Genomic DNA, 26,566 nt, shown 5'->3' on the forward strand with positions numbered 1-26,566 from the left:
GTGAGAAGGAGGGGGTTAAACTGAAAAGATAAGGGAAAAACAAGGGTGAAACCATTGTTTTAAGGACACAAATGTTATGTAGCTGTTCACCAACAAGATTGTTGGCGTTTTACCACGTCTTTCCAAGCATTTTCCCCTATTTGCATGTACCAGGACAGCTCCACCCTCAGAGAAATGCCACTCTTCCTTCAAGTCTAAATTGAAAGCCAGAAGATTAAAATAAAGGTAGACTAGAAAAGAACCCCCTGAAACGAAGCATTAAACGCAAAACAACTGAGAAAAAAAATAGAAAGATTTGGCCTTCAATTGCCTGTGTTTTTTGCAACTGTAGAGCGTGCTTGTGTTTATCTACATCACGGCACAATGAAAACCTATTAGCTCACATGGAACAGACAAAGAGACTGGAGTTTTATTTAGAAAACATTTTTATAACAATAGTACAAAATGTATGTACACATTAGCATTAAACAATATTTTAAAAACATTATCCTAATTATATAAAAAAAGAATACTTTCTAAATGGTATCCTGTACATAAAGCTATTAGACTCCTTGACAGTTTCCGGCACTTGGAAATGCTGAAATCACAGTGCAAACCTTTATCCTGGCTGTGAGTGGGTGGGTGTAGGTAGCGCACAACGCAGCGGGAACCGCTTCTGTCTGGTAGCTCGTTCATGGCATTGTGGGAAGGAGCAATCAGTGCGACTGTTTTACTTTTTTTCAATTTACATATTTCCTATGGCGGTGTCTATTCTTTGTCTGCCACTTACTCAGTAACAGAGGAAGGCTACGGTGGTGAAAGTGTCCTGAGATGTGGTATCCCAGGGAAATAAAATAAGAAGCAAAGAACAAGAGAAAAACCCAAACCACATTCCCATAACATGCCGGAAATGGAACCTTTGCAGACATTACTAAGCTATCCAAAGCCGCTAAAGACTAATTTAAAACAAAGCGAAGGCACTTAACTAGCTCACAAAGTGAAGGTAGCAAGGATTCATGCACAAGCATTGCAGACTACTTAATGGTTGGAAGCAATATCATAATTTGCATATATTTGGGGTTTTATATATTAATCTACTTTATCATTTGTCACTATATTCTACAGTTACAAAGCAAAATGTTGATGCTTATAGCCAACCATAATCCAAAAACAAGTTTGGCCTGATATATTGTGTTAAAGTAAAGTTTTCTTTTAAAGAAACATTTTAGGATATTTGAAAATCACAGAATTATTCGTCCTGAAACGGTATTGCATCAACCAATGGCCTCTAATGTCCACACTGGGAAGTAAGAGGCAATCAACAAACCCTAATCACTGCAATTAAAGGCAGAGATGTATGTAGACACCTTCAACCCTTCACAGTTCCTAAAAGATTCTACAAAGATTTGCCCCTTGTAGAAAAAACACAAGGCTCCACCAAAGCTAAAATCTAGTGCACTTACATTCAAGTTTGCGCAAGTCAGATGCCAGAGTAGAACATCCTTGTTCATTAAGCTTCGATTTGCGTGGGCTAAGATCATAATGCAGACATGAAACTATGAATGAGACAATTCACCTAGTCTGGTCTAGGGTGTTGAAGGGAAGTCTGAATCAGCCCTAATGACAAGTTTAAATAGCACATTCCCTACTGCCTGACACAAACATCAACAAACGTGCCACTTAGTGGAAATTGGGCAACAGACATTTTGGGAGCCACAAACGCACGGCTCATTAATGGTGTCATGAGAAAAACAGACAGTAGAATGCAAAAATACATTCTATATCAAACGAGGGAAAGGTTACAAATGTATTTCCAGCAATTGTGGACCCTTGTGTTTTAACCTGTGCAAAAGAGTTACCTGAATCATGCAGTAGCACACACCTTAAATGAATGGTTAGTTGAATGCCGGTAAGTCGGCTACCAGGCCAAAAGTAGAGATCAGGTTCTCCCAAGTAAGCTTGAAAAGATCAACATCCAGGAATGACAAGATGTAACACAGGAAATTGAATTTTTAATGGTGATCTGAAAGTCCTGCATTCGCATCTTACGCAAGCACATACAACTAAAGTGGTCATCAACGGCCTGTTATAGGCCTGTTGAAATTGGCTGTCAAAACATGTTACTTCACAATAAGAGCAGATTCACTGCTTGTTTTTAGATGTGGATAATAAAACAAAACGGATCAGAAAATTGATGGTTGTGGGAAAGCAAGCACTTCCATCCTTTACAAAGATAGCAGATTTTCCAACATACACAATGTAAAAATACTTAACTAATCCAATAAAGGGAGAAGAATATAAAAGAAGAGGTACCTGTGACAAAATATATAGGCTGAACTGTGCCTCCTTAAACCGATTGAAATAAACCCTGATGCTTTTTCTTTAGGATTATACTAAGGACACATTCAGGTACTTTACTGTGACATTAGCGCATGAAACGCAGCTGTGGGAAGTGAATGAAGAGGATAAAAACCCTGCTACTCATTTAGCTTCCATTACTAAAACGTCAGCCAAGCACAAAAAAAACGAAAGAAAAAAATAAATTAGGGTAGTTTCTTATTACAAACAACTCATGATCCGACCTATAATGGAACAGAACAGAACAGACAGTTGCATAATATATCTTCTCTACAATGCTGCTTATTGCTTTGGAGAATGGTGTGAGCAAGTACAATTTGAATCCCCCAGAGATAATGCTGAGCGAGCAATAATTACAAAGGACAACTGCAGCTCAGACAACTTTCAAGGGCAAAATTAAAGTTGAAGCCGGAGGTTCGATCCCTGGCTAGTAGTTGTCAATATCACTTGTTAGTCATTTAGGCACCAACAGTCAATACAAGACCACGTAAAAAAACATTACATCCTCACGATGTCTGCATTAAAAATAGATTTAGATTGCTCAGTGCAGCCAAAGCATGTGGAGCAGCACAGACTTCATCATATTATGTACAAGTAAAAAAATAAGGCAACCTCCTTACAAAAGGCACAGCGCGTGTCAGTGAAAGAAAAGGAAGCATTTAGCTGTTTGTTACACCCACATGCTCCTACTGGGACCAAACAATGTGGGAGAGAGAACTGAAAAACGCATGAAAGGTGGAGGAGATATCCCCAACATCTTTAAAATGTTACCATTAAGTCCTTTTTACCCAGTACAAGTGTTGATGCCTAAATCTGCAGCCTCCCAAAAAGGCAGAGATCTCCTTGCAGAAGCTGCATCTATAGGTCTGACCTTCAACTACAAGTCATAACTCGGGCAAGCCACATTGCGGTCTACAAAGATGCATATTGGATCTATACTTGACATGGTAGGCCAAGACAGCCGTACAAACGGTTTCAGCCTAAAGGTGATGACACCAAGGAAAACCTGTCCTGTCCCCTCAGGAACGGCAGCTATTTATATGTGGCTCTCCGATTTAATGTAGCTACTCTTATTAAGGATGTGCAATCATTAAACCCAGCACAAAACCTCAGCAATTGTAATAGCATGCCAAAAATTAATAGTTGTTAATCTAATACAAATATTAGGCTTGCTCATTGCACAGCAATTAAAGCATTGACTATTGGCCCAGCCTGGCTTATAGAGGTTTCAGAGCTAAAGAGTGAAAAGCAACATTTTCAAAGGTGGGTGAGGGATATTGGCCACAAATGATGATCTGGCCGCCTCAAGAACGTCCATCACAGCCTGGAGGAGCCTGTGGTTTGCAAATTCAATTCAGATTAAACACCACTGTCCAACAGTGTCAACATACTAACGAAAACGTGACCAAGGTTTCATAAAACTGAAGGGTCTGTTTTCTAGCATACCTCACAGAAAGTACACTGCACTTGCCAAAGACATCTCTACTTTAGAGTAAACAAAAAATGTGATTACAACAGGTTTCCACACATCTGAAGTCCCCAATACAAGCGCTTTGTGTAGGACTTGCATCTGTCCCAATACATACCAGTTAAATCTTTTTTTTATGCCAAACGCCCCTCAGCGGCCAACAGATTTGGAAGACCAAAACCAGTGAGAGTCTGTCATAGTGATCATCAAGCCAAATTATTTTTCCAAAAAACAAAATAAAAATGAATGCAACACTTTCAACTTTGTTATTTATAAGCCTGTCATTATGGTTTGGAAAGATCCAAGCAGGCACTGCTGAGCTATAAAATAAAAATAGTATATTTGCTGGTTGCAAAAAATAAAATAAATTCAGGGCATGAACAAGGATCACAAGAGGCTTGGCTCGGAGGTTCCTCCTGATCGGTGCACTTAGGTTGGTCATCAGCAAATGGGCGTGTATAGTACTCAGGTTTGCCTCACGCTGGAAAAGTTTTATTGTACGGAAGCATATTTTTATTTAGCTCTCTCTTCCACAAAAGGCCTGCACGGTTGTGTACAGTTTTCTTTTTTACTCAAGGCCTGAGGATTCTTTGCTGTGCAACAGCTGACCTTAGGTAGCTTTCCCACCAAATTCATTGCTTGCGTTTCCAGTTTTACAGACTGCCTCTTCCCTGCGACTGTGCAGCCCATGCAGGAAGCAGCGACAGCTCGTCGGCGCCCAGGGTTCAGAGCTTTTCAAGAGAGAAAGCTATGTCACTGTGTCCATAGGAATTTCTGCTGACTGTTCCATTGTCACCACTTCTGTGGTCACTGTGCCATCCATTAAATCAGACGTTACAATGACGGAGTCCACTCCACTGATCTCCTCCAGAACCGGAAGCTCATCTCCGTTGGTCTGGTGCTGGCGCATGGCTTCCAGTTTTAGTCGGTACTGTTCCGCTTCTTGCTCCTTCCTAAGCAGCTGTTGGCGATATTCCTGAGCTTTGCAGTTGGCTTCATGCAGTTGCTGTTGCAGTAGCTCCCGCTCTCGGTCATCAATACTGGTCTGTTGAGTGAAAAAATAAGTTTAGGCTTAGTGGTTAACCAGGACACAAGAGGTCAAACAAAGACAACAAACCCTCACACTTCAAAACAGTGAGCAAGTTCCCGTGGTTCAGAATTGGTTGGGTTTGCCAATCATATGTACAACTCCTGTTTACTGAGACATACTACTACTTCCACAGCAAGAGGAAAGAAAAGAAGTAACTTAAAAGTAGTTAACTATTGACATTCATTTAGAGTAAATATTGAGCAATGTCCATTTCTCAAATTCAAATTAATTCACTTAATATAGTAAATGTTTTAAACATGTTTTAGGGTTGAGTTTTTTACTTGAAGCAATGGAAAATTAATCTAATTGAGTATTTAACATTTATTAGACTAAAGGTTAGCATCCTATTTTAGTTTAACATTAACTTAATATATCCAATATTTCATCTTCTGTAATTTAAACCAACTTTTTAGTGTTAACACTATTAAAACAAGCATTTGCAATGCAATAGATCTCGCATTACTTTAAGTTTGAGGTCAAAGTTTCAGTAATGCGAGGCCTATTGTATCGAAAATTCTGGTTTCATTTACTATTTTTTATTGTCGGAAGGACATACATACCAGCCTCGCGATGTATACGAGCGGCTCACAATTTTTAAGGTTACACTTAAAATACCGCCCTCTGCAGTGAACTTAAACAAGGGAATTGAATCCCCCGCAATTTTGTTAAATTTTCATCTTCTGTGATTGCGAATTTTGCCATGTGTGGAATTTGTGCAAATATAAGAAGCAAAAAAAGGCTTGGTGAAATATTAAGTCTCTGACAAGAAATGCCTTTCATAAGAAGAAATTTAAATTATAAACTGATATATGCAGTGATATTTCTGAAACCGCCAGAGCATAGCATATTGCACTTCCGATTAAAACCCATCAGACTTATCTGGCAACAAATACAATTTCAAAGTGTATAGAAACTATAACAATACAACCAGAAACAAGAGCCAACAAATAAAGAGAAAAAAAACCGGAATCAAAGTTACTCAGCACATGTTCGCATGCTATGCATTCAACATACTGCACATTGCAGGCAAATAAATGTAATAATGGAGGGAATTCAGTCTTGAGTGTGAAATTTCAAAAAAAATTGCGGAACAATCCACGAGCATGTTTAAAAATAAAACTTATTTTAACAATTCTTATAAAGAATGTAAAATACATTCAACAAAGGCTGCTTTTTAAAACATGTATATAATTGTCACATAGAACCATTGCCTGCCTGGAACAAATATTAACCAAGCAAAAAGTGTCAACAACACAATAAAAGAAGGCAGCCTTGATACCTGCCCGACTAATACTGGAGCTAAAAAGAAGTGATAAGCGCCGACCTCGCCAAGAAACTAGAGCGGTGCTGCCATGAAGAAAAACAAGCATTGGAAATGCAATAGGTCTCGCATTAGAAAAGTTGGAGCTATTGGTTTTATAAATGATTTTTTTTTAATGTGTTGGTCTTGAAAAATTTTCAAATGCGACACCTATAGCATTTGTAATGCAACATGTTTTGTATGTACGTGACTTAGATGTATTCATCTAACAAATACAAATTGCTTTTAACTTTTTTAAATAATTAATACTGAAATAAAAGTTCTTGTAATTTATAATAGCACGCTCGGTGATCTTGGAGACCAAACTCAGGTCATATTTGAGCGGGGGATTAGGTTTTTGGAAGGCTCAGCACTTGTTTGAAGATTCTTGTTATTATGTTGTTCACAAGGCTGTTGTCTTTCCCTTTCTAATTATTCACAACAAAACAATTATTACCCACTGAACTACTACTGTTAACAATCATTAGAACTGCCAATAGCTCGGCTAGTTTTAAGCATTTGTTAATTGGTGTGTGAGATATGTTGAAATATCTTTATTCAGCAAATTAATCACCATAAAAGAATACATATACAATACATTTCCGATTCTCCAATAAAATTAATAAAATACGAATAAAAGAAGGAGATGCACCACAGTCACTAGTTTGCTATCAGCGGATATAGCATCAGGCCATAGGTCCCCCCGAATGCAATTTCAATAAACGGGAGCACGTCATCCACGCACTACCCAAGAATTTTGCCACCCCGCAAATCATGAAGGAAGATGAAGAGTCCGTAGAGAGTACACGTAGTGCCTGGCTATGGCACCTCAACCCCAGTTCCCTGCAAACAGGTTTCAGCCAAAATTTCCACGCCCCTTTGTAAGCTGGGCAGGCAAAAAATAGATGGGCCACAGACTCTGTTGGTGCTACACAGCCAGGGCATGAACGCAGGGGGGCACCAGAGCTTGACCACCTCACCGTGAAGTCATGCACCGGAAGCGTCCCATATTGCAGTTTTAGATATAGTGCACGATCTAAGGGTTTGGTTATCAGGTCGAGGATGGGCTCCAATTTTCTCACACATTTAAATAACAAAAATTGGTCCGTGAGTGAGCCCCCATCCGTAATCCTCAGTGCATTACTCTGAACCCAATCCCAATATAACTTTTTGATCACTTCCTTGGGTGGCGGCGATTGTGACTCCCAAGCATCCCTTAGCCCCACGTTAAGAGCCAGGTCTTTCAATTTATTCAGCCATCCTATTTTTTTACCCGTGTCCAGTAGAAGAAGATCGTCCAACCCTTCAGCATATTTTGCAAGCTCCTCAGTTCTTCTTAAACGAGTCCAAAAGAGCAACGGGCGTAGCCTTACCAAGTCCTTTAGTGCTCTTCTGCCCAGATCTAGTCTCAGGGGGATCAATGGGGTGGAAGCAAGGAGAGCCACCACTTTCCTTAAAAAGTTATTTTCCGCTGTCGATAGATCTGAAACATTTTCGAACCCCCAGAGTTCGGAGCCATATAATGCCGCTGGGAGAATCTGACCCTCATAAATGGCCATGGCCGGGGAGACAGGTTTACTACATGATTCACGGAGCTCCCTCAAAATCACCCCGATACTCTTTGGTGGCTGAGTAACATTTTGGCCAAGTGGTCCTTCCAGGTCATGCGGCTGTTTATCCGGACACCGAGATAGTCAAAAGACTCGACCAGCTCCAAAGGAACCCCATTGAGCAGGAAGTTGTTTTTGAATCTTTTAGAGGGGGAGAGTGCCATCAATTTAGTTTTTGAGGTATTGATGGTTAAGCCTCGGATGGTACAGAAGGAGCTAAACCGGTTCAAGAGTTTTTGCAAACCCACTGGGGATTTGGAGATTAATAAGGTGTCGTCGGCGAAGAGTAAAGTGGGGATTCTTTCCCCCGCCAGGGATGGGGCATCCGCCTCCTCTCCCTTCAGATGGTCCACCACTCCATTCACAAATAGGGAGAAAAGGGTCGGAGCCATAACACAGCCCTGGCGTACTCCTCGCCTCACAGGGACCCTATCTGTTAACTGTCCCTGGGATCCCCATCTGACCCTCGTGTAATTCCCCTCGTGGAGCTTTACGATTAGGTTCAGGAGACCACTGGGAAAACCCATCTCTCCTAGGATCTCCCATAATTTTGCGCGCGGGACCAGGTCGAAGGCCGTTTTGAGATCTATGAAGGCCATGTATAAACTGCCTTTCTTGATGGTAACTGCCTTCCAATAGATAACAAAAAAGCGAAAGACCTGGTCCATTGTGCCTACCTTCCTTCTAAACCCCGCTTGTAGGTGGGAGAGAATACTGGCCTCCTCCATCCAATCTCCTACTCTTGAAATGATGACCCTGCCAACCACTTTCTGAATTATGTCTATCAGACTGATAGGTCTGTAGTTCGCAGGGTCATCTCTTGCCCCCTTCTTGAACGCGGTTACTACCTCGGCCCCCTTCCAAGAGTCTGGCACCTGGTGACCCCTGGTAATCAAATTCATTATTGTGGCGATTAATTTGGCCCAAGCCTGCGGCTCCGCTATCAACAGGTCTCCAGGACTCCCATCCTGCCCAGCTGCTTTCTTTGGGGTTAGATGGCTTATCGCCATCACTACTTCTGTGGTCGTAAATGGAAGGTCGTCCACCCCTAAGAAATCTCCATCACCCAAACTATCTGCCCCAGGGCTGGCTGTTTCCTCAGTACCTCCATATAGGGATGAGAAATGATCAAACCATTGCTGACTGGTTATGTGTGCAGCCAATGGTTGCGATTTCCTCTGCCTAGTTCTATTAATCAGATCCCAAAAAAGTTTTGGGTTCCTACTACTCACAGCATTGGCTAGGTCCTGCCAATGCTGTTCCTCCCACTCGCGTTTGGCCAGTGATAATGCTTTTAGGTATTCCTTCCTGGCCGCTCTAACCAGCAAAGGATCCCCAGAAATCAGGGCTTTTGTCAGGTTTTTTCTTTTGCCCTTACACTGATCTGTATACCAAGGTTTATTAGAAGAGGGGGGAGTAACAGTATCCCTATTGCTTTTCCCTTTCGAGGTAAAAAATTGACCAACATGATCTATTGTGGCTTTATAAGCTGAGTCAAGGGAGGGGTATGGGAACCTGATAATCTGATTTTCAGTGACCCAGACCTCCAAATCAGAAGACAAGCCCTCTACCAGTGATTTTATGGCCCCTAGATCATCCTCCTTGAGTTTAGCCTTATCCCATTTCAATCTACGGTTGTTGTTATATGGGATAATCTCTTTAGATGTTTTTAAGGTGACATTCACCCTCCTATCTTTAAGGGTACCCCAATTAAACTTGCAACACAGGGGATTGTGGTCGCTATCCTGACTTGGGAGGACCTCCATGTCAATAAGGTCTGCCCAAAACCTAACATCCATTAGGATGTAGTTAATTCGGGACGGCCCAGTAAGTCTGTTGAAGGTCAGTGCCCCTGCCTGATCGGATATAGTCCTACCATTGAGGGCTCTTAACTTGTGGTCCCTAGTCAGTGCATTGATTTGGATTGCCCTAGCTGACCATTTCCTAATGGGGGGCAAGGATAAGGTTGGGATGGACCATTTTGAATCCTCCTCTTCAATACCCAAGGGGTCATCTCCGAGGAGGGGTTCAAACGTGCAATTAAAATCACCCCCCACGATGATTTTTGCTGATGAAGGGCAATTAGCTAAGGCGGAGTCTAGAGCAGTTAAAGTCAGAGAGGCAGAGTCCCCAGGTGCCCCTCTAGCGTAAACATTGAAAAGGTCAAACCTACTACCCTCCCCCTTTCCTCTAGAGGATAGGTGGAGTATATCATTACACTCCAAGTTGTGGCGTGTAACCACCCAATCCAGCTCTATTTTAATCCAGACCAAGAGGCCACCCGCTGGTCTACCCTTTCCCTTGCTTACTGCTGGCAAAAAGTGGGTGGTATACCCCGATTTATATAACGGTAATAGGCTCCAAGTTTCCTGGAACAGGCAAACATCAAACCTCTCAATGAACGTGTGCCACTCTGGAATTTCTAACTTCCTTTTTAACCCCGCAATGTTCCAAGAAAGGAGGTTTACTACCCGCCGTCCTTTAGGCATTATGGTGTACCCCTCCCCATTCATACCCTCATTATCCGCCATGGTCTTGCAGCTCCCCCCCTCCTGTGCCAAAGGAATAGGGGTTGCAGGGCAACCACCCATGCTAGTCATAGGCCCAACTGAGATAGAAGCCTCAGTAATGTTGTTAGTAATAACAGTTTGGGCTGAAGGAGGACTAACTTCCCCTGTATCTATACTACCACAGAGTCGTCTTGGGGCCTCCTCCCCCAGGAGTTCACTTACCTCCCCCCCGGGCACTGAACTTCAATCGCAATCTTCCAGCCCGGAGAGCTGAGAAAACCGATTGTAAGTGTCCAGTGGGGTAAAAGGTCTCAGATGATTCATCCTGGTGCCATGGTTCATCGTGTGTCTATAAGGGACCGTAGACCAGGCAGGGTGCTGGTCAGGCACCAAGGCAAAATGTTGCCCGTAATGGGGGTAATTGTTATTGTAGGGCAGGGTAAGAGATGGTCTATAGGATTGAAATTTATTTGGATATTTAAAGGGGATATCCTCTGACCTCGGATAGAAGTATGTTAGGGCCCGAGGGATGATGCAAGTTTCCCCGTTTCCTGGTGGCCAGTTTAGGATATAATCAACAGCCCGAGGGTCTCTAAAATTGACCACCACTAGATCCCCCTCCATATTTTTAGTTCTACTCCCCAGCCAGTTAATCCGTCTGACATGGACTATATCTCCATCTATATTGGGCGCTATCGGCCTATACGTCCTCAACCAATGGATGATTTTATTCTTGAGGTCAACATATCCCTCCTTCTTATTTTCTGCTAACTGAGGGACCCCAGTCAAGACCACCACAAAGGGCACTGCTTCCGGGGGAATCTCCACTTGTGGCACCTTTTTATGTGGTATTCTATTATTTCTACCTTTCCCATGGGCGTCCTGGTTGTTATTTGCCGGGGCCTTTAAGATTGATTTATTTGGGGCATCACCCGATTCAATTACTGGTGTCTTTACTTGTTTTGGAGGCGGTGGGTTTTGGGAGGGAAGGTCAACTTTACCCTGGGACTGTAAAGTTTGCTTGGCCGGCTGAGCTGGGGCAGATGGGTTCTTTTGAACAGAGGTGGGAGGGGGCCTTATCAAGGGTGTAGGATGCGCCACCCCACTCCCCCAGGTTTTAGTCAGAGTGGCCATACTAGTTATGGCGGCTTCCAATATGGTCAGTCTGATTTCCACCTTTTTAATGGACTCATTAATTGGTAAAAGGAGAGATCTCAACATGAACTCCAAGTTCCCTATCAATGTGGGGGGAGGTGAAGTAACAGCTGCTGTATCTCTAGTTTTACTGTCAGAAACCACCGCCTGTATAGCTACTTCAGATGAACTATGAACCAATGGTGGTACTACAGCTGGTGTAGAGTCCTGAACCTCTGCTAGGGTAATCTCAGTTAAAATGGGGGATTTTGCCCTTTTACCAAACTCAGTATGTGGGATTTTGGCTTTGCCTGGAGCCACCCTTTGTTTCCTCCTTTTTTTACTAGGTGGTGGACGATGAGTCTGAACTGCAAGTAAAAGCTTAGGTTTCTGTTTCCTAGGTTTAGATGTGACCTTAATGCAACTTAGACTTGGGGTAGGAGAAACAATTGTAATGTTATCCAAAGGCAAACAGGGTGTGGATACAAAATCACGGAACAAGAGGGGAACGCCTTCTTGGCTAGCGTTATCCTCACTCAAGTCAACAGAACCTCCCTCCCAGGTCAAAACAAGCAGGGAACTATCAGTGAGGGGTCTATGTTTCATGCTCTCAACTGAGCGACGCCGCTCTGCCCTACGCTCTGCTAGGATAGAATCCTTTTCACCCTCACTTTTCTTGGGAAAATAGTTCTCCAATGACCCATTGCGTAATCTTCCTTTTTTCCCAGGGGTTACCTCTTCTGTCGCCATATCCAACGTGTGGCTGGACAAGGGCCACTGAACTACAAATGTTAAAGGGTTGGCCCAGCCCGGCCTCCTCTGGCCTACGAGGGCCTCAGAGGGCCCGCCCTTTGCCCGGGCTTCGCCCGGCGTCCCGCTCACGTCCCGCTGAGCGATGCGGGCGTAACTAAGTAGGAGGAGTAGGGGGCGGGAAGAGACTCCAGGTGCGCTCAGTTGGTCGTGCGCGGAACCCTGGGTCTCGCAGTCCCGGCCCCTGGGTATTGGCAGCAGAGTTTCCTTCGTGAAGGCTGGTTCCCAAATCCAAATACAGGCAAGTTCGCTGTCAGTGTCCCAATGCAGCTACAAGCGGCACCCGGGAAGCGGGAGCCGCGAGCTGCAATTAACCAGGGAGGAGCAGGGGGCGGGAAGAGACTCCAGGTGCGCTCAGTTGGTCGTGCGGAACCCTGGGTCTCGCAGTCCCGGCCCCTGGGTATTGGCAGCAGAGTTTCCTTCGTGAAGGCTGGTTCCCAAATCCAAATACAGGCAAGTTCGCTGTCAGTGTCCCAATGCAGCTACAAGCGGCACCCGGGAAGCGGGAGCCGCGAGCTGCAATTAACCAGGGAGGAGCAGGGGGCGGGAAGAGACTCCAGGTGCGCTCAGTTGGTCGTGCGCGGAACCCTGGGTCTCGCAGTCCCGGCCCCTGGGTATTGGCAGCAGAGTTTCCTTCGTGAAGGCTGGTTCCCAAATCCAAATACAGGCAAGTTCGCTGTCAGTGTCCCAATGGAGCTACAAGCGGCACCCGGGAAGCGGGAGCCGCGAGCTGCAATTAACCAGGGAGGAGCAGGGGGCGGGAAGAGACTTCAGGTGCGCTCAGTTGGTCGTGCGCGGAACCCTGGGTCTCGCAGTCCCGGCCCCTGGGTATTGGCAGCAGAGTTTCCTTTGTGAAGGCTGGTTCCCAAATCCAAATACAGGCAAGTTCGCTGTCGGTGTCCCAATGCAGCTACAAGCGGCACCCGGGAAGCAGGAGCCGCGAGCTGCAATTAACCAGGGAGGAGCAGGGGGCGGGAAGAGACTCCAGTTGCGCTCAGTTGGTCGTGCGCGGAACCCTGGGTCTCGCAGTCCCGGCCCCTGGGTATTGGCAGCAGAGTTTCCTTCGTGAAGGCTGGTTCCCAAATCCAAATACAGGCAAGTTCGCTGTCAGTGTCCCAATGCAGCTACAAGATATGTTTAGATACAGTAATAGATTTATCAAAGGAGAAACAGACACTTGTAACACTAAGCCATTGGTTTAGTAAATTTTAGAGTAACCTCATAAACCCTATGCAAATTGGAATATAGCGGTATATGTGGTTCATCCGCCCCGCACATGGGTTAACGGCCGTTATCATCGGTTACTCTAAATGAGTGATTTAGCCAGCCTCAACCGGAGGCACCTCTGGCATATAGTGCAGTGTCCAGAGAGAAAAAAGTGGTGTGTCAAAAAAAGGGGGAATTAGGGAAAAAATAGTTTAAGAAAACTGGAAACTCACCCCCAGTAGGTTTATTAAGTGGAGTGGTTACCAATTGGTTAAAAATAGTTGGTACTACTGAATTGATCGGGTTACTGGATCATAGTAGTGGGAAAAAAACACTTATTACATAAACGTCGACATGTTTCTGCTCTGTCGGCCCATAGGGGTCTATAGAGCATTCGTCAGGACTAACAAAGGACAAACAATATTTAAATTTACTCACACCTTTTTGTGTTGTAATGCTTAAATAACCTGTATTATTTGCAGGGTATTGACTCCACTGGTTTCTGAAAAGTAATCGGGAGACAACATCGAAAGAAGACACACTCTATTATTGACAAAACCTTATTTAGGCTAGTACAATTCATATGAAATAACATTGTTTTTCATTTAGTACTCGAAAATGCAAGACATATCGTCTTAAAGATGGGCAGGGTAGTGTTACTGGGAAGAACTTATCGCGCTATAGACTAGGTGATGAAAAGAAATCGCATTCCGCTGTGATGCAGTGCTGGCAATGCGCGTTAGTCAAGTGTCTAACAAGCTAAGCAGGAGGACAGCGCGTGAAATAGACTGAGCGCACTCCCGTCAGGGCTGAGGGTACGCAGCCGGCACATTAGGCAAAGTTGCATTATAACTTGTTTCCACACATGAACCTCTTATCTAGCGAGTCTTGCATGCGCAATGAGGTAAATAATGTTGGGTCGAGTAACATTAAAGCGCAATAAGCTTCTAAAGCAGAGTTGGCGAGTTTATGTAAAAACGCAGTTCGTTTCTAGTACCTTATAACCAGGAGTACTTGCTTGCGTCGGGGGGCCCTCGGGACTCAGAGCTATATTAAGAGAATATCGGGTTGATTAGTATCATGTTGTGTCACCTTACCGGGATTCAGTTGGCTGTATTGTTTGGTTCCGCCATTACCCGCATGCGTCTGCACATTCGTCTAGTGCTGACTCTGCCCCCGGAAGCTGGGGAGGCCGGCTGTGCAGATATTTTTAAAGGGCCAGGCGCTGATGACTCACGTGTTACCTGCAACGTAGGCTGATGTATTTTTTCTTTCTCGAACTCAACTTTATTGATCTCATCAGAAGCGGAGTTTTGGATGCTCATATCTGCATCGTGGGCTGATGTGTTTTTTCAACTCGGCTTTATTGATCTCATCAAAAGCGGAGTTTTGAATGTTCATATCTGAATGGAAATCACTTGTGTTGGAGATTGTAATTCATTATGTGGTTTTGTCAGAGGCACTGGATCAACAGTCTCTTGTGTTAGAGCTGATAACACATTGGGAGGTATTTACAATGGCACTACGATAGCGGTCCATCATTTAGAGAATTGGTGCCACGGTATGGAATCATTAAGACCGTTTTCATGGGTTCTAAGGCGTTCCACCCATCTTTGTTCTTTTTCAAACAATGTTCTTTCACATCTTTGTGATTTATCGGTAAGCATTTCGATTACTGACCATTGGATGTCGTCGCAGGAGTGGCCTGCTTGCACAAAGTGGGTACAGAGTTTGGTGGTGTTCTTTTTTAATCTAATGTTACTGCGATGTTCGCCAATCCTTGTTTTTATCTTTCTACATGTCATCCCGATGTAACGTTTGCCACATGGGCAGGTGACAGTGTAGATGACGTGGGTCGAGTTACAGTTCGTATGCTGTCGTTGTTGCCACACAAAGGTGTCGGATAGTTGCAATGTTTTCGTGGTCGTTGTGGTTTTACATGCCACACAAGACCCACATGGGTAGTGTCCCATTACTGGTGCCATGGTTATGTCTCTTAAAGGGATTGCTTGCAGTTTTTTACGTACTGGTCGGGTGTGTACTAGGACATCCTTGATATTTTTAGACCTCCTATTGGCAAATCTCGGTCTGGGCCAGTCAAAATGTCCGGTCTGGAGGATATGCCAGTTCTTGTTTACAAGTTTTTTTACTGCGTAAGACGCCTGGCTGAATGTTGTGACACAGGTGGTTAGGTCAGGTACTGTTTCTTTTTCAAAAGTTTGCAGAAGGCATTCCCTTGGTTGGTTAGAGGCTCTCTTTTTGCAGAGTTTGATGGTTTTCTCTGTGTAATTTCTTTGTCTTAGTCTGCCACTTAGTTCATTGGCTTGTGCTACAAAATCAGAGTTGTTACTGCAATTCCTCTTTAAACGCAGGAACTGGCTGTAAGGGAGGTTGTCCCTTAAAGGTTTGGGGTGGAAGCTGTGATAGGACAGAATGCTGTTCTTAGCCGTGGGTTTCCTGTATGTTTTGGTATGTAGCTCATTATTCTTGACAAAGATTGTTATGTCAAGGAAGTCAAGGTTGCAGTTTGTGGCTGTATGTGTGAACTTAAGCCATGGGTCAAGGCTATTGAGCCAATTCATAAATGCTTGTAGGTCCAAATTTTTGTCCCAGATCATGATGATGTCATCAATGTATCGCTTCCAGTATAAAATAGATACAGTAATAGACAATTCAAAGAGTTGTTCAACTACTAATGCTTGTTGCCTTGCTTTACTCACAAGAAAGTGTCACACATTTGACAGCAGAATGGCACTCGTATGTAAACAGAAACGATGTAAGTGAGACACATAAGCAAACTTAAAACACTGCAGCTAAGGCTCAGACTTAAGGCCAGGATAGGAAAAACTGGTAGGCAGAGTCTTAGATGATGTCCTACCAACAAGTGGAAGGGAGAAAAGCACATGATTTCTACATATAAAGCCCAGGTCTAGCACAGCCACCTTCTCTGCTTAAGGAGTTGTTGGTTGGGAACCCAGAGAGAGGATAACTCCAAGAAAACAACAACATAATAATCAACTAAATTAAGTAAGTAAAGTGGTAACATCAAGTACACTACGTAACCGGATCGTATATCAGTGAGTGGGCTGTGAAAGCCATGGATAGAAGGTGGTTCCACCAGCCATTGAATCAATAGAGCAATCCTCGAGTATTTAACAAGGCGGAGCTATCGAGCGTACAACTGAAGCATACATGCCGACATTTATTGTATAATATAACTGTCTGGTTCGGGTCTAGTTGGCAAAAAAACTGCAAAAAAGGAGGTAATGGGGGGAAAATAATCGGGGGAATGTATTTTCTTTACCCATTTACTAACATTGGAATAAGGGCACTATTAGGCAGGAGACAGTTACAATAAAGCCACTTCTGGCTTTAAAAATATAGTCTCCAGTCTAAATCGAACTTGTTAGCATGTACGGTGATGAAGTGACATGATCAGTTAACCTCCCTTCCGTATCACTTGTAAGAATCAGCGAGTACTATAACAAATGTAACCATACTCACGCTCTACGATGGCCGCCCTTGTTGCTCTTCGTAAAAGTAAAATCCCAAATGAAATTGTAAATAAATGGCCGCCGCTTGCAAATACGGGACATTTAAAAGAGTTACTGACTTTTAACCTGCAAATTTACTTAAAAGATTATCGAAACAGGTGTTTTCGTTTCAGTGAAATTACGTGAACATCCCATTCTAAAATTACCGGAATACTACTGCCAATCTCTTCTCTATTCTGTACGGGTAAATAACTTCTCCCTAGTAATAGCCCGTGGTCTCGGCATTTTAAATTGTTGCATCCTCCCAATGTAAAATGTCTCCCAGTATTACTTTGCTTGTGCGACCCAAGCGTAACGGAAGTACATCCCGTATGTGAGGTCGAGGCTTCACTCGCATGCGCTCACACAGTGTTAGGACTGTGAGTAAAGTCATTTGGTTTTGCCGCAGAAAGATGGCGGTTACCGGGAGCCCTAGTGCGGAGAGTTTGAGAGACAAGCCTCCTCTCGGCTAAGGACGGAGGGAAGGCAGAGAAGGGGAGGGGGGAAGAGAAATGCGACACAGCGGGCAGGGGAGGGGGCGGAGCGGGAAAAAAAAAAAAGACAAGGGAAGGCAGAGAAGGGGAGGGGGGAGGAGAAATGCGACACGGCGGGCAGGGAGCCGAGCGGGGAGAGGGACAATGAGGGTGTGAAGCAGCAGGGGCCTTTGAAGTGAAGCTAAGCTTCACTTCAAAGGTGTGGGAGGAGTGCTGTTGGGGAACAGATGGCGATTTGATGATGTGCACGCGCATTTTAGGTCAATGCGCTTGCGCATTGACCTAAAAGTGCACGGGCACAGCATCAAATCGCCAGTCAATCGCCAGTCTAGGTAAAGCTTATTTAAGCCCCTATAGTCTCGCTCTGCTCAATGCGCATGCGCATTGAGAGGCGAGACCTAACAAGCAATGCTGCGAGGTTGCAGTACCATAGGAGGTCACTAGGGGTTCCTTGGGACTTTTTTTGACCACATATGGCACTGCACCCAGCAACATGGCTAGGGAAAGGCTACGACTCAGTGGTGAGCGCTGCTGACTGGGAAGCTTGGGATTGGTGATGGAGTCTGATGTCGGCTCAACTGTTGAGCACTATACTATATAAATAAAAGCAGCATACTATATAAATAAAAGCCACTGTTTTGAAATAACATAAGAATTCAAAGCGCATGACTAATTTAAAATCGCATAAGAATTCAAACATGATAGTGAGTGGGCAAGGAGTGTGGTGTGAGGGTAGACTGTGTAAATTAACCAAAGGAGCAAAAGAGCAGTGGCCTCAGAGGAGTGGTGGGAGTCTCCTAGGAGTGTTGAAGGAGGGGTGAGGGGGAGGCACACAGCAAGCAAATGAAATGACCTAAGTTTCATCGCACAAGTAAACAGAAAAGTTAACTAGCAAAGATGCAGGCCCCAAAAGAAAAAAAGCAAAGAAGTTCTCCAATTATAAATAATCTGAACAGTAAGAACAGATGTAAGAGGGGCAGTCTTCATGGGAGGATACAAAATTCCAAAAGGAGGGACTACTCAGTGTATTTGCCAATAAAAAGCCAGCATTTGTTAAGGCCAGCAGGAGGAACCAATGAAAAAGACTGTTTTTTCAAGCCCATGTCCTAGCTACAGCATGTCTCGAAGAGACTGCGCATGCGCTGCCTAGACCTAAAAAAAAAAAAACAATGTATTTAAATCTATTACATGAAATTAACATATGGGCAATAAAACATGTAGAGATTTGGATTTTTTAGGTTAGAATCTTGGTAGGTATTAAAAATTGGGGTGTAGATATGAACTTGAGGTAACAGTCATTTAAATATTAGGAACAGGAAGACGATATATGGATAGGTAGAAGTGATGGCTGGAAAGTAATGGTTAATTAAGACAATGAAGCAACAGCATTGTAAGCACATGGTTAGTGACAGACTACTGTGGCAAAAAAGAATCACTGTTTGGACTGCTGAGGTTATGCGGACACTAAGGAAAAGACACGTTTAAGAAAAATGGTGGCCATGGACTTTCAGTTCTAGTCCCACAATATAGTCCTATAGGAGCTTGGAGCCTATGTGATACATTACTTGGGCTATGCTGTAGACTAATACCATCCAGCTCAATGCTGACCTGGAAAGCAGTGTTCGAAGTGGGATGGATTTCTTTCCCAAAAACCAGAAACGCTTCGTTAGGAAAATTAAGGTTCATGCAGCATTTATCTATCCAATCAGACTACTAATGTGAATTTTATTTTTTCGAAATGTAATAAAGAAATGTTGCAACAACAACAAAACTGGAAAGTAGGCACTGGCAGAGGAAAATATTGTCTTCATATTTTCAATTCTTTAGCCAAAAAGGTTTCTATTTTTTTCTTAACAGTTATTTTTCTTTCATCTATCACAAAATACCCTGACACAAGATTCTACTTTCATGATAACCACCCACATTGATCCCTCAACCGTATGTATCCTTTGCCATCCAAATAACCACTATAGTGCCTAGCAAGAGATTATTCAGACTGCAGAGTGCCACGCCCAGTTGCCATATTGTACAACACACTCAAAGAGGAATAAAAAATCATGATGGCACCTTTCGCTAAATGAAGCCTGGATTTGAGCCATGTGACTATCTATCGTTACTACCCTCAGTTTACACTACAAAAATGACAGACTTCTGAAAAGGCCTCAAAAGACTTGGCGTCATAAAAAGGTGCTCCATCCCTTATAATGTAAATGTAAATGCCAGCATTTGTAAAGCGCTCAGCTACCTCCAACGGAAGTGTCCCGGCGCTGTCCGTATACCGCTTAGGAACCCTTCCTGGCTTTTCCCTTTGAAATGTCCACTCCTGGGCATCCCCAAGGTGAAGCCAGGCATCCCAGCGCTGTTGGGGCTGTTGTGGAGATTAAGCAAGTTATTGCCCAGAGTTGCAGAGTGGGACCCATGATTAGAATAGGCACTGAGGAAAGTATTATCAGGTCCGAGGAAATTTAGCCCAAGACCCGCCGAGGAGGGTATTGAAACCTGGTCCCCGGCCAGACCTCTGCATCAGCGTCTGCCGCTCTAACCATTGAGCCACACTTCTCCAAGTATAATCAGGGACGGTGGTCTCTGTTGCCGTTTATGATGCACAGGTCTAGTGTGAGAAGACAAAAAAGCTAGGACACATGTGCAGGAGCTTGATAAGCTACATGGCACTCTGCTTCAAAAATAAGGCTTAGTCCTTGAAGTTCGGCTAAACGCAGTGCTCTTCAAGCTTTGCCGTTTGAGACGTAGGGTTATGTTTCCACAGTAAGTCAAATGATTTGTCTGGGCTAACATAAAACTCTAGATTGAAAAGACTGCCACCCAGAGAAACCAATCCAAACCTCCTATATATAAAAAAAATAGGAAGAGGCAGAACAGTTTTCCATTTCAGAGCAAAGTTCTGGCCAAAATGAAAGGTCTCACCCAAAAAATCTGGAGCCACAAAAACTACTATCCAAACAAATAGGATCCCATGCAACACAATCTTAGATTGTCATTAGCAGTCATGTTTTGGAGAAGGATTACCGTATTATAATGTAGCACTTACACAGCACTTCATACCAATTATGTGTAATAAAACACAATTTTGGACGGCTATCGCACTATATTGTGGAGGAGTTTGTGACTGATGAACAAGTTACTTACCTTCGGTAACGCTTTTTCTGGTAGATACTAAATCTGCCTGTGGATTCCTCACCTTGTGAATTTCCCCCTTGCGTCAGCAACGTTCGGAAATTTTCTTGGTAGCACGCCGACGTGGGCGACGTCACAGGAGCACGGCATCGCGCGCGACTCCGTCTGACGTCACCGACCCCATATCAGGCCCACGCCGGCGTGATGACGTCAGTTCCGCCCAGGTGAGGAATCCACACGGCAGATGTATCTATCAGAAACTGTTGTATTTCTAGTGATTCTATGAGGGAAGCATTTTACTGTCTGCAGAGAGTTGATCTTATCTTGCTTCGGATGCAGCGCAGATCAGTGTGATACAGGAAGAGATGTGAGATCGGTAAACAAACAAAATGGTTAATTACCTGCAAGACTAGTTCTGCAGCTTGAAGAATTTTTTGTACTCACACACTGTGCATCATTTTGCCATCTGGTGACTGGCTCGAGTATTGACTATTTGGTGCAATGTACATCCTCTTGTGACATAAGACTACTCCCCTACTACCCCCAGCACCTAGAAAACGCTCTGTGTGGTAGCCATCTTCAGATTCAACCCCCTCCCCACCCCCGCCTTTAACACATCGGTTTACCTTTATTCAGGCCCCCATTTCTTTGTACATGTTGCCTACCCCTATTGGTTGTGAACCTCCTAATTTCTAGGAAGGTGAGAGGGTTGCATGTGAATCAAAAAGTTGCTAACTGCTCCTACAGGTATGTAACCAATTTGTTTTGCAACTTGAATCTTTTCTGGGTTCACCTGCACTGCCCAGATTCTGTAGCTGTATTCTCCCTACTTGGGAGACCTGATTGAAAGGAGCATTCATTTGGGAGCAGCTCATTTAGTAACTTTTCACAAACCTGCGCTTTTCCATTACCTTGAATATTCACAATGTTTTGCGAAGGTGTTTAAGGTACACCATGTGGCTGCCATACAGATGTCATTTATGGAAACAATTCTCTCCATTTTGTTTTGCAGAGTCCAACCTTGGTGGTTACCCCTCATTTCCCACCACCTCCAAGCGCTACTCCAGATGCCTTTTAGTATTCTGGTTTGGTGGCAGTCGAGCTATTGCTTGTTGGTGCAAAGGAGATGAAGTGGCTCCCCTTCCTGATTGGATTGGTTTCCTGTAGGTAATACAGTGCTGCCATGGTCTCCAGGGCATGGAGGGCTCTTTCTGCTTGTGATCATGGTTGTTGGAAACAAGTTGGTAGCTGTATAGCTTAATTGACATGGAAGCATGAAATTACCTTGGGCAGAAATTGTGGATTTGTCCCTATTATCACTCTGTATCTGTATTTTAGGTTCTTCTGTTGAGAGTACTTGCCGCTCATTAACTGTCAAGAAGAGACAGTGATCAGAAAGGCTATCTCAATTGTTAAGCAAACAAGACCAACCCAATGCATTGGTTCAAGCAGCTGCTTCACCAACTGTGTTAGTACTCAGTTTTGGTTCCACATTGGTGTGGGTGGCCCCCCTTGTGAATGCCACGATAACCGTCAGACATACCTTCAATGAGTGGTAGGAGAGGATCTAATCTAGAAGGTGGGTGAAATACGAGACAACATTGTCTCTTGTTCAACCATCTCCAAGTTCTTCCCAATTACACCAGTATATGAACCTCTTCCATGCTGCAGTGTAGAACGTTCATGCGTTAGGCCTTCTAGCCTCTCTCGTTACTTTACATGGATCTTACGGGCAGTCCCAGGTGCCTGAATTCTGGGTCTTCAGCAGCAATGCGGCTAGGCTGACAGCGTCTGGCTTCGGTTTGCATACCTGGCACCTTTGTATTTTCAACAAGCATTGATGCGCTGGCTGCTGCATCATCCTGCTCTCCATCTCCCACGAGATCGGAGAACAACTTTGGTATGGCCCATTGAGGCACTATCAAAATTAATGTCATGGGAGTTTTTCTTCAATGCCCTGGCATTAGTGGTTACAGCAGTATTTGGGGGTAAAATGCTTGTACAAATTTGTGGCCAATATATCAATAGGGCAGTTCCCAGAGATTGGTGTTCCGGGAACCTGGATGCGAAGCTTGGGCATTTTGCCTTCTCTTGAGTTGCAAAATAATATATCTGCAATGTGCCCCATTCTGTAAAGATGTGCTTCTCTGCTTAGCCCCTCTCCATATGTCCGGGCCAACCTGGACAGCACATGTCACCTTGTTCTTCCCTTAGTGCGGTGATGAAACATAGCAATAGTGTTGTCTGTCTGGATTTGAAACAAAGATCCCATGACATAAGTTTAGAAGACTTTTAGTGCTAAAATACTTTATATGTTCATTTATAGGTTTCAAAACCTCCTCCTTGCTCCTCAGGCTCTTGATGATCAGCCCCCTCACAGGAGCTCGACACCCTGTGTAGGATGAGCTTGGTGTGATGGCTACAGAGGAAGTTGGTTGTTTGCAGGGTCCACTATGATGATGTATGTATTCCACCACTGCATTTCTTTTTGCACCTTCTCCGTGCCATCCACTAGATCCTCCCAACTCCTAGTCACCAATGACGAAGACAATCTTAGATTGATTTCATGTTTAACCTGGACTGGGGATTTGCAGCATGCCATAATTTCTTGTGTCAGCTGTTCATCTGCATATGCAGGTAGACATCTTTGAGGTCTATGGTTGACATGTAGTGCTGTTGCGAGCTGACTTCTTGCAGCACGGCCTTCTTGAATTTTTGAGTCTTTATGAGGTCTGGGTTATGTCTGAATATCTGGTCTGGTTTTGCCATCCAGAAGTAAACAAAATAGATACCCAATGTGTTTTCTCCTTTGGGACTTTCTCTATTGCCCGTTTTCTTAGAAGGTGCTTGACCTTTTCTTGCGCATACCGGTTCTTCCCTGCTTCAGGTTCAAACTTTTGGCTTGATTTTTGGAGGCTTTCGTACCAGTTCTATACAATAACTATGCAGTATTAGGTTTAGCGTCAATTTGTCAGATGACTGCCCTCCACCTTTAGGAAGAACCCTTCAATTCTGTCACCTACCGGCATTGTGTGTAGGGTGATCAATTGGCAAGTTTCTTGCTGATCCTGACATCCGAGTGGTGTGACCTCTCCCTCTTCTTTGAAAGGACTCCCTCAGTGTTGTGTGATGGCAGCATGGGGGAGTGAAGGGCTGCAACCCTCCTCTGGTGGGTCTCCTCAGAACAAAACCCTGTTCTGCAAGCACCCATTACCTTTGTGGTCTTGTTATCCTTTTTCATTTTCTGCAGAAACCAGTCCACTGCAGGTCCAAAGAGGTTTTCTGTGAGAAGTTGGCCTGATATGTAGTGTTTCCAATTCTGGAACCACTTGGTATCAGTCCAAACAAACCCCAAAGATGTCTGGTTGTAAGTCAACCTTGTAGACAAGCTATCCTAATGGTAGCATGGACTAAGCAGCCTTAAAGGCTTAACTTAAGAGGTCGTGTTAAGCGAGCTGTTTTACCACATACAATCCTGTAATCAAATGAAAGGACACCACACAAGTATATATTGTAAAAATATATGTATTTATTTCTAAATTACTCCCCAGTACTCTTTATGAGGAAAGGGGCACAAGCGTTAAATCAAAAGCACAGTAAAACATATAAAGTTGCACAATTATGGATGAGGGCGGGTGGCCACTCAGACCATATACTAAAAAAGTGGTATAAGTAACACTTCTCGAGCAGTGGTTAGGCCTAGGGCCTAGAGATTCGCTGGGAGCAGTCAGGACTAGCAATGATGAAGTCGGGAGTAGCCCACAGGAGACGGGTGCAGCACGGAAAGTGCGGCGCGCACCAATGTAAAGTCAATGGTGCGTAAAAGTTGGATAAAGTGAATTAAATGATACTTCCGCTGAACCTAGGAACACAAAACTTTAGTCACAGACCCTAGAGGTGTGTACCAGTGTAAGGACACCGGCGTTGCAAAGTTACCTCACCCCCAGGCCGTGGGTGCACAGGGTCGAAGTGGCGTCGGGTTCTGTCACGCAGGTTCTTGGTGCTTGAAGCTGTTGCAGCTGCAGGCGCTGTGAAGCAGAAGTGTCCGGTGGATCCAAGGGTGGATCTGAAGTGGTGAAGACCTGAAAGCAGAGGGGACAATGTTCAAAGTCACTGACCAGTGACCACCGTGGAACCAGATTGGAACCAGGCAAAGTCGGGTGCAAACAGGTGATCAGGGGTTGCTTCTCTCTGCAGCCACGTGGACACGAAGAGGTCAAGGACGTCCAGGAGTCGATCACGAGCTGTCCCTCGAAGGCTCTAGCTGATGGCGGTGTCGGCAACTCGATTGAAGCAAACAAGCCTTGGCTAATGCAAGCCAGAGGGGAAAGTGAAAAAGGCTTATTACTCGGACCAGCAAGGTCAGAGCGGGTACTCCTTTCTACAGGAGCGAGGGCAGGTCTGGAGCAACCAGACCCACAGTGTAAATTGTAGGTTTCGTCGCCAAGATGGCCGCTGACCACGTGACAAGCGGACGGGATGGCGAGTCGAGTGGCACAAAACAAAAGGGCCCCACGCAGATCGTGGAGATGCTGGAGGGCTGATCTTTGGTGCAAATGCTGCTCGGTTATGGGGCTTCTTAAACCCCAAAGCACAGAGTCGAGGGTGCCTCGGGTGCTGCGCAGTCAGCGTCTCGGGGGTCTTTCAAGATGGCCGCTCCCACGTCTCTCGGTGCCTCCACGGGTCCCTTCTTTGCAGGGACTGTGGATCGGGCTGGGAGAAGTCTGGGAAGCTGGGTCTTGTTAGGCTTTGCACTCGGACTCCGGCGGGAGGCGGCGGCAAAGCAGACGTCGAGGTGCTGGGTGATGCCTGTGTTCACAGGGTGGCCCCTCCTAGGCCACAAGGGAGATGCTCTTCAGTCTTCTGTCATCAGAATGTCGAAGTCCAGTCGTCGTCTTAGTTTAAAGTTGATTTCAGGATGATCTGAGTTGCTTTGGCACTGCTCCCCCTCTTATTCGAATCTGAGGGGTGGATCTCCTGCTAGGTCCCTCCCCTATGGGTGGGACCAGGAAGGGGGGTGGTTACACCCCCTTTCCTTTGTCCAGGTCTCACTGGAGCTGGGGCTGGGCTGCCCCAGAACCGGTTTGACCGGATTATGCAAGGGGAAGCCTTGTGCTCCCCAGGCACTGTCTGGTTTCATTCAAACCTCCCTGCTACAATCCACTATCTCCTGTCTGGGGTGGTGTCACACCTCCCTGTGACAGGAAATCCTTTGTCCAGGCCTCCTCTGCTGAGTTTCGGTCAGCAGCAGGAGGTCAGACATGTGTCTGTGGCAGAAGCATCCATTTTGTGGATCTGAGGCTCTTTTAAAAATCAACCGCATTTTAGCAAAAGTAACATGTCGTCCCCTCTAGAGGGGTGGAATGCTACCCCCGTCGCCAGGACTGGCGAGGGGGTAGTATTCCAAATCGTATGACACCTTACACGACATGTTTTGATAAAGCCAAACCAAAGTTGACATATAACCGCGAGGATTATAATGCACTTAATAGTATATGGTTTGGCATTATCCCGGAACAGCTAAGGGAATTGGTCCCGACAGCTGCAGACAGGCTCAGCTCATGCTAGAGCACCATCTCACATTAAACCATGCACTCTGCCTTCAGGATTGTTAAGGCCTGCCATAGGAGTGGCTCACAGGTTTATATGTGTCCAGATAGGTTTAGATATAGGTATACTATATCTAAGCAAGGGGTGATTACACCACCTTGCCCCAGCTGAGTGATCAGCCAGTTGTGTCAATTTTAGATAGCCAGCCAGGGGTGGCAAAAGATATGCTGCAGCCCCTGGTAGGCCTTGGATGCACCTATGCCCTGGGCACCTATAGTGCTCTGTACAGGGGCTGATAAGGTGACCCAAGCCAATCTAGTTATGCACCTAGGGTACATGGAATCCATTTTACAGAGAGAGCAGATAGCCTGGGGCCCTGATTAGCAGGG

General features: G+C 44.7%; 1 protein-coding gene across 2 annotated transcripts in view; it reads right to left on the bottom strand.

The window, feature by feature from the left end:
* Nucleotides 1–379: 379 nt before the first annotated feature.
* GABPB2 (GA binding protein transcription factor subunit beta 2) overlaps nt 380–26,566 on the bottom strand; it is a 117,263-nt gene continuing 91,076 nt past the window's right edge. For both annotated transcript variants that reach the window (XM_086947432.1, XM_086947433.1), the window contains exon 9: nt 380–4,850. In XM_086947432.1, the coding sequence (XP_086803558.1) occupies nt 4,554–4,850 (297 nt within the window). In that variant the 3' untranslated portion in view covers nt 380–4,553. The remainder of the gene's footprint in view (nt 4,851–26,566) is intronic.

This window comes from Lissotriton vulgaris, chromosome 12 (assembly GCF_964263255.1).
Source record: "Lissotriton vulgaris chromosome 12, aLisVul1.2, whole genome shotgun sequence".
Taxonomy (NCBI): Eukaryota; Metazoa; Chordata; class Amphibia; order Caudata; family Salamandridae; genus Lissotriton; species Lissotriton vulgaris.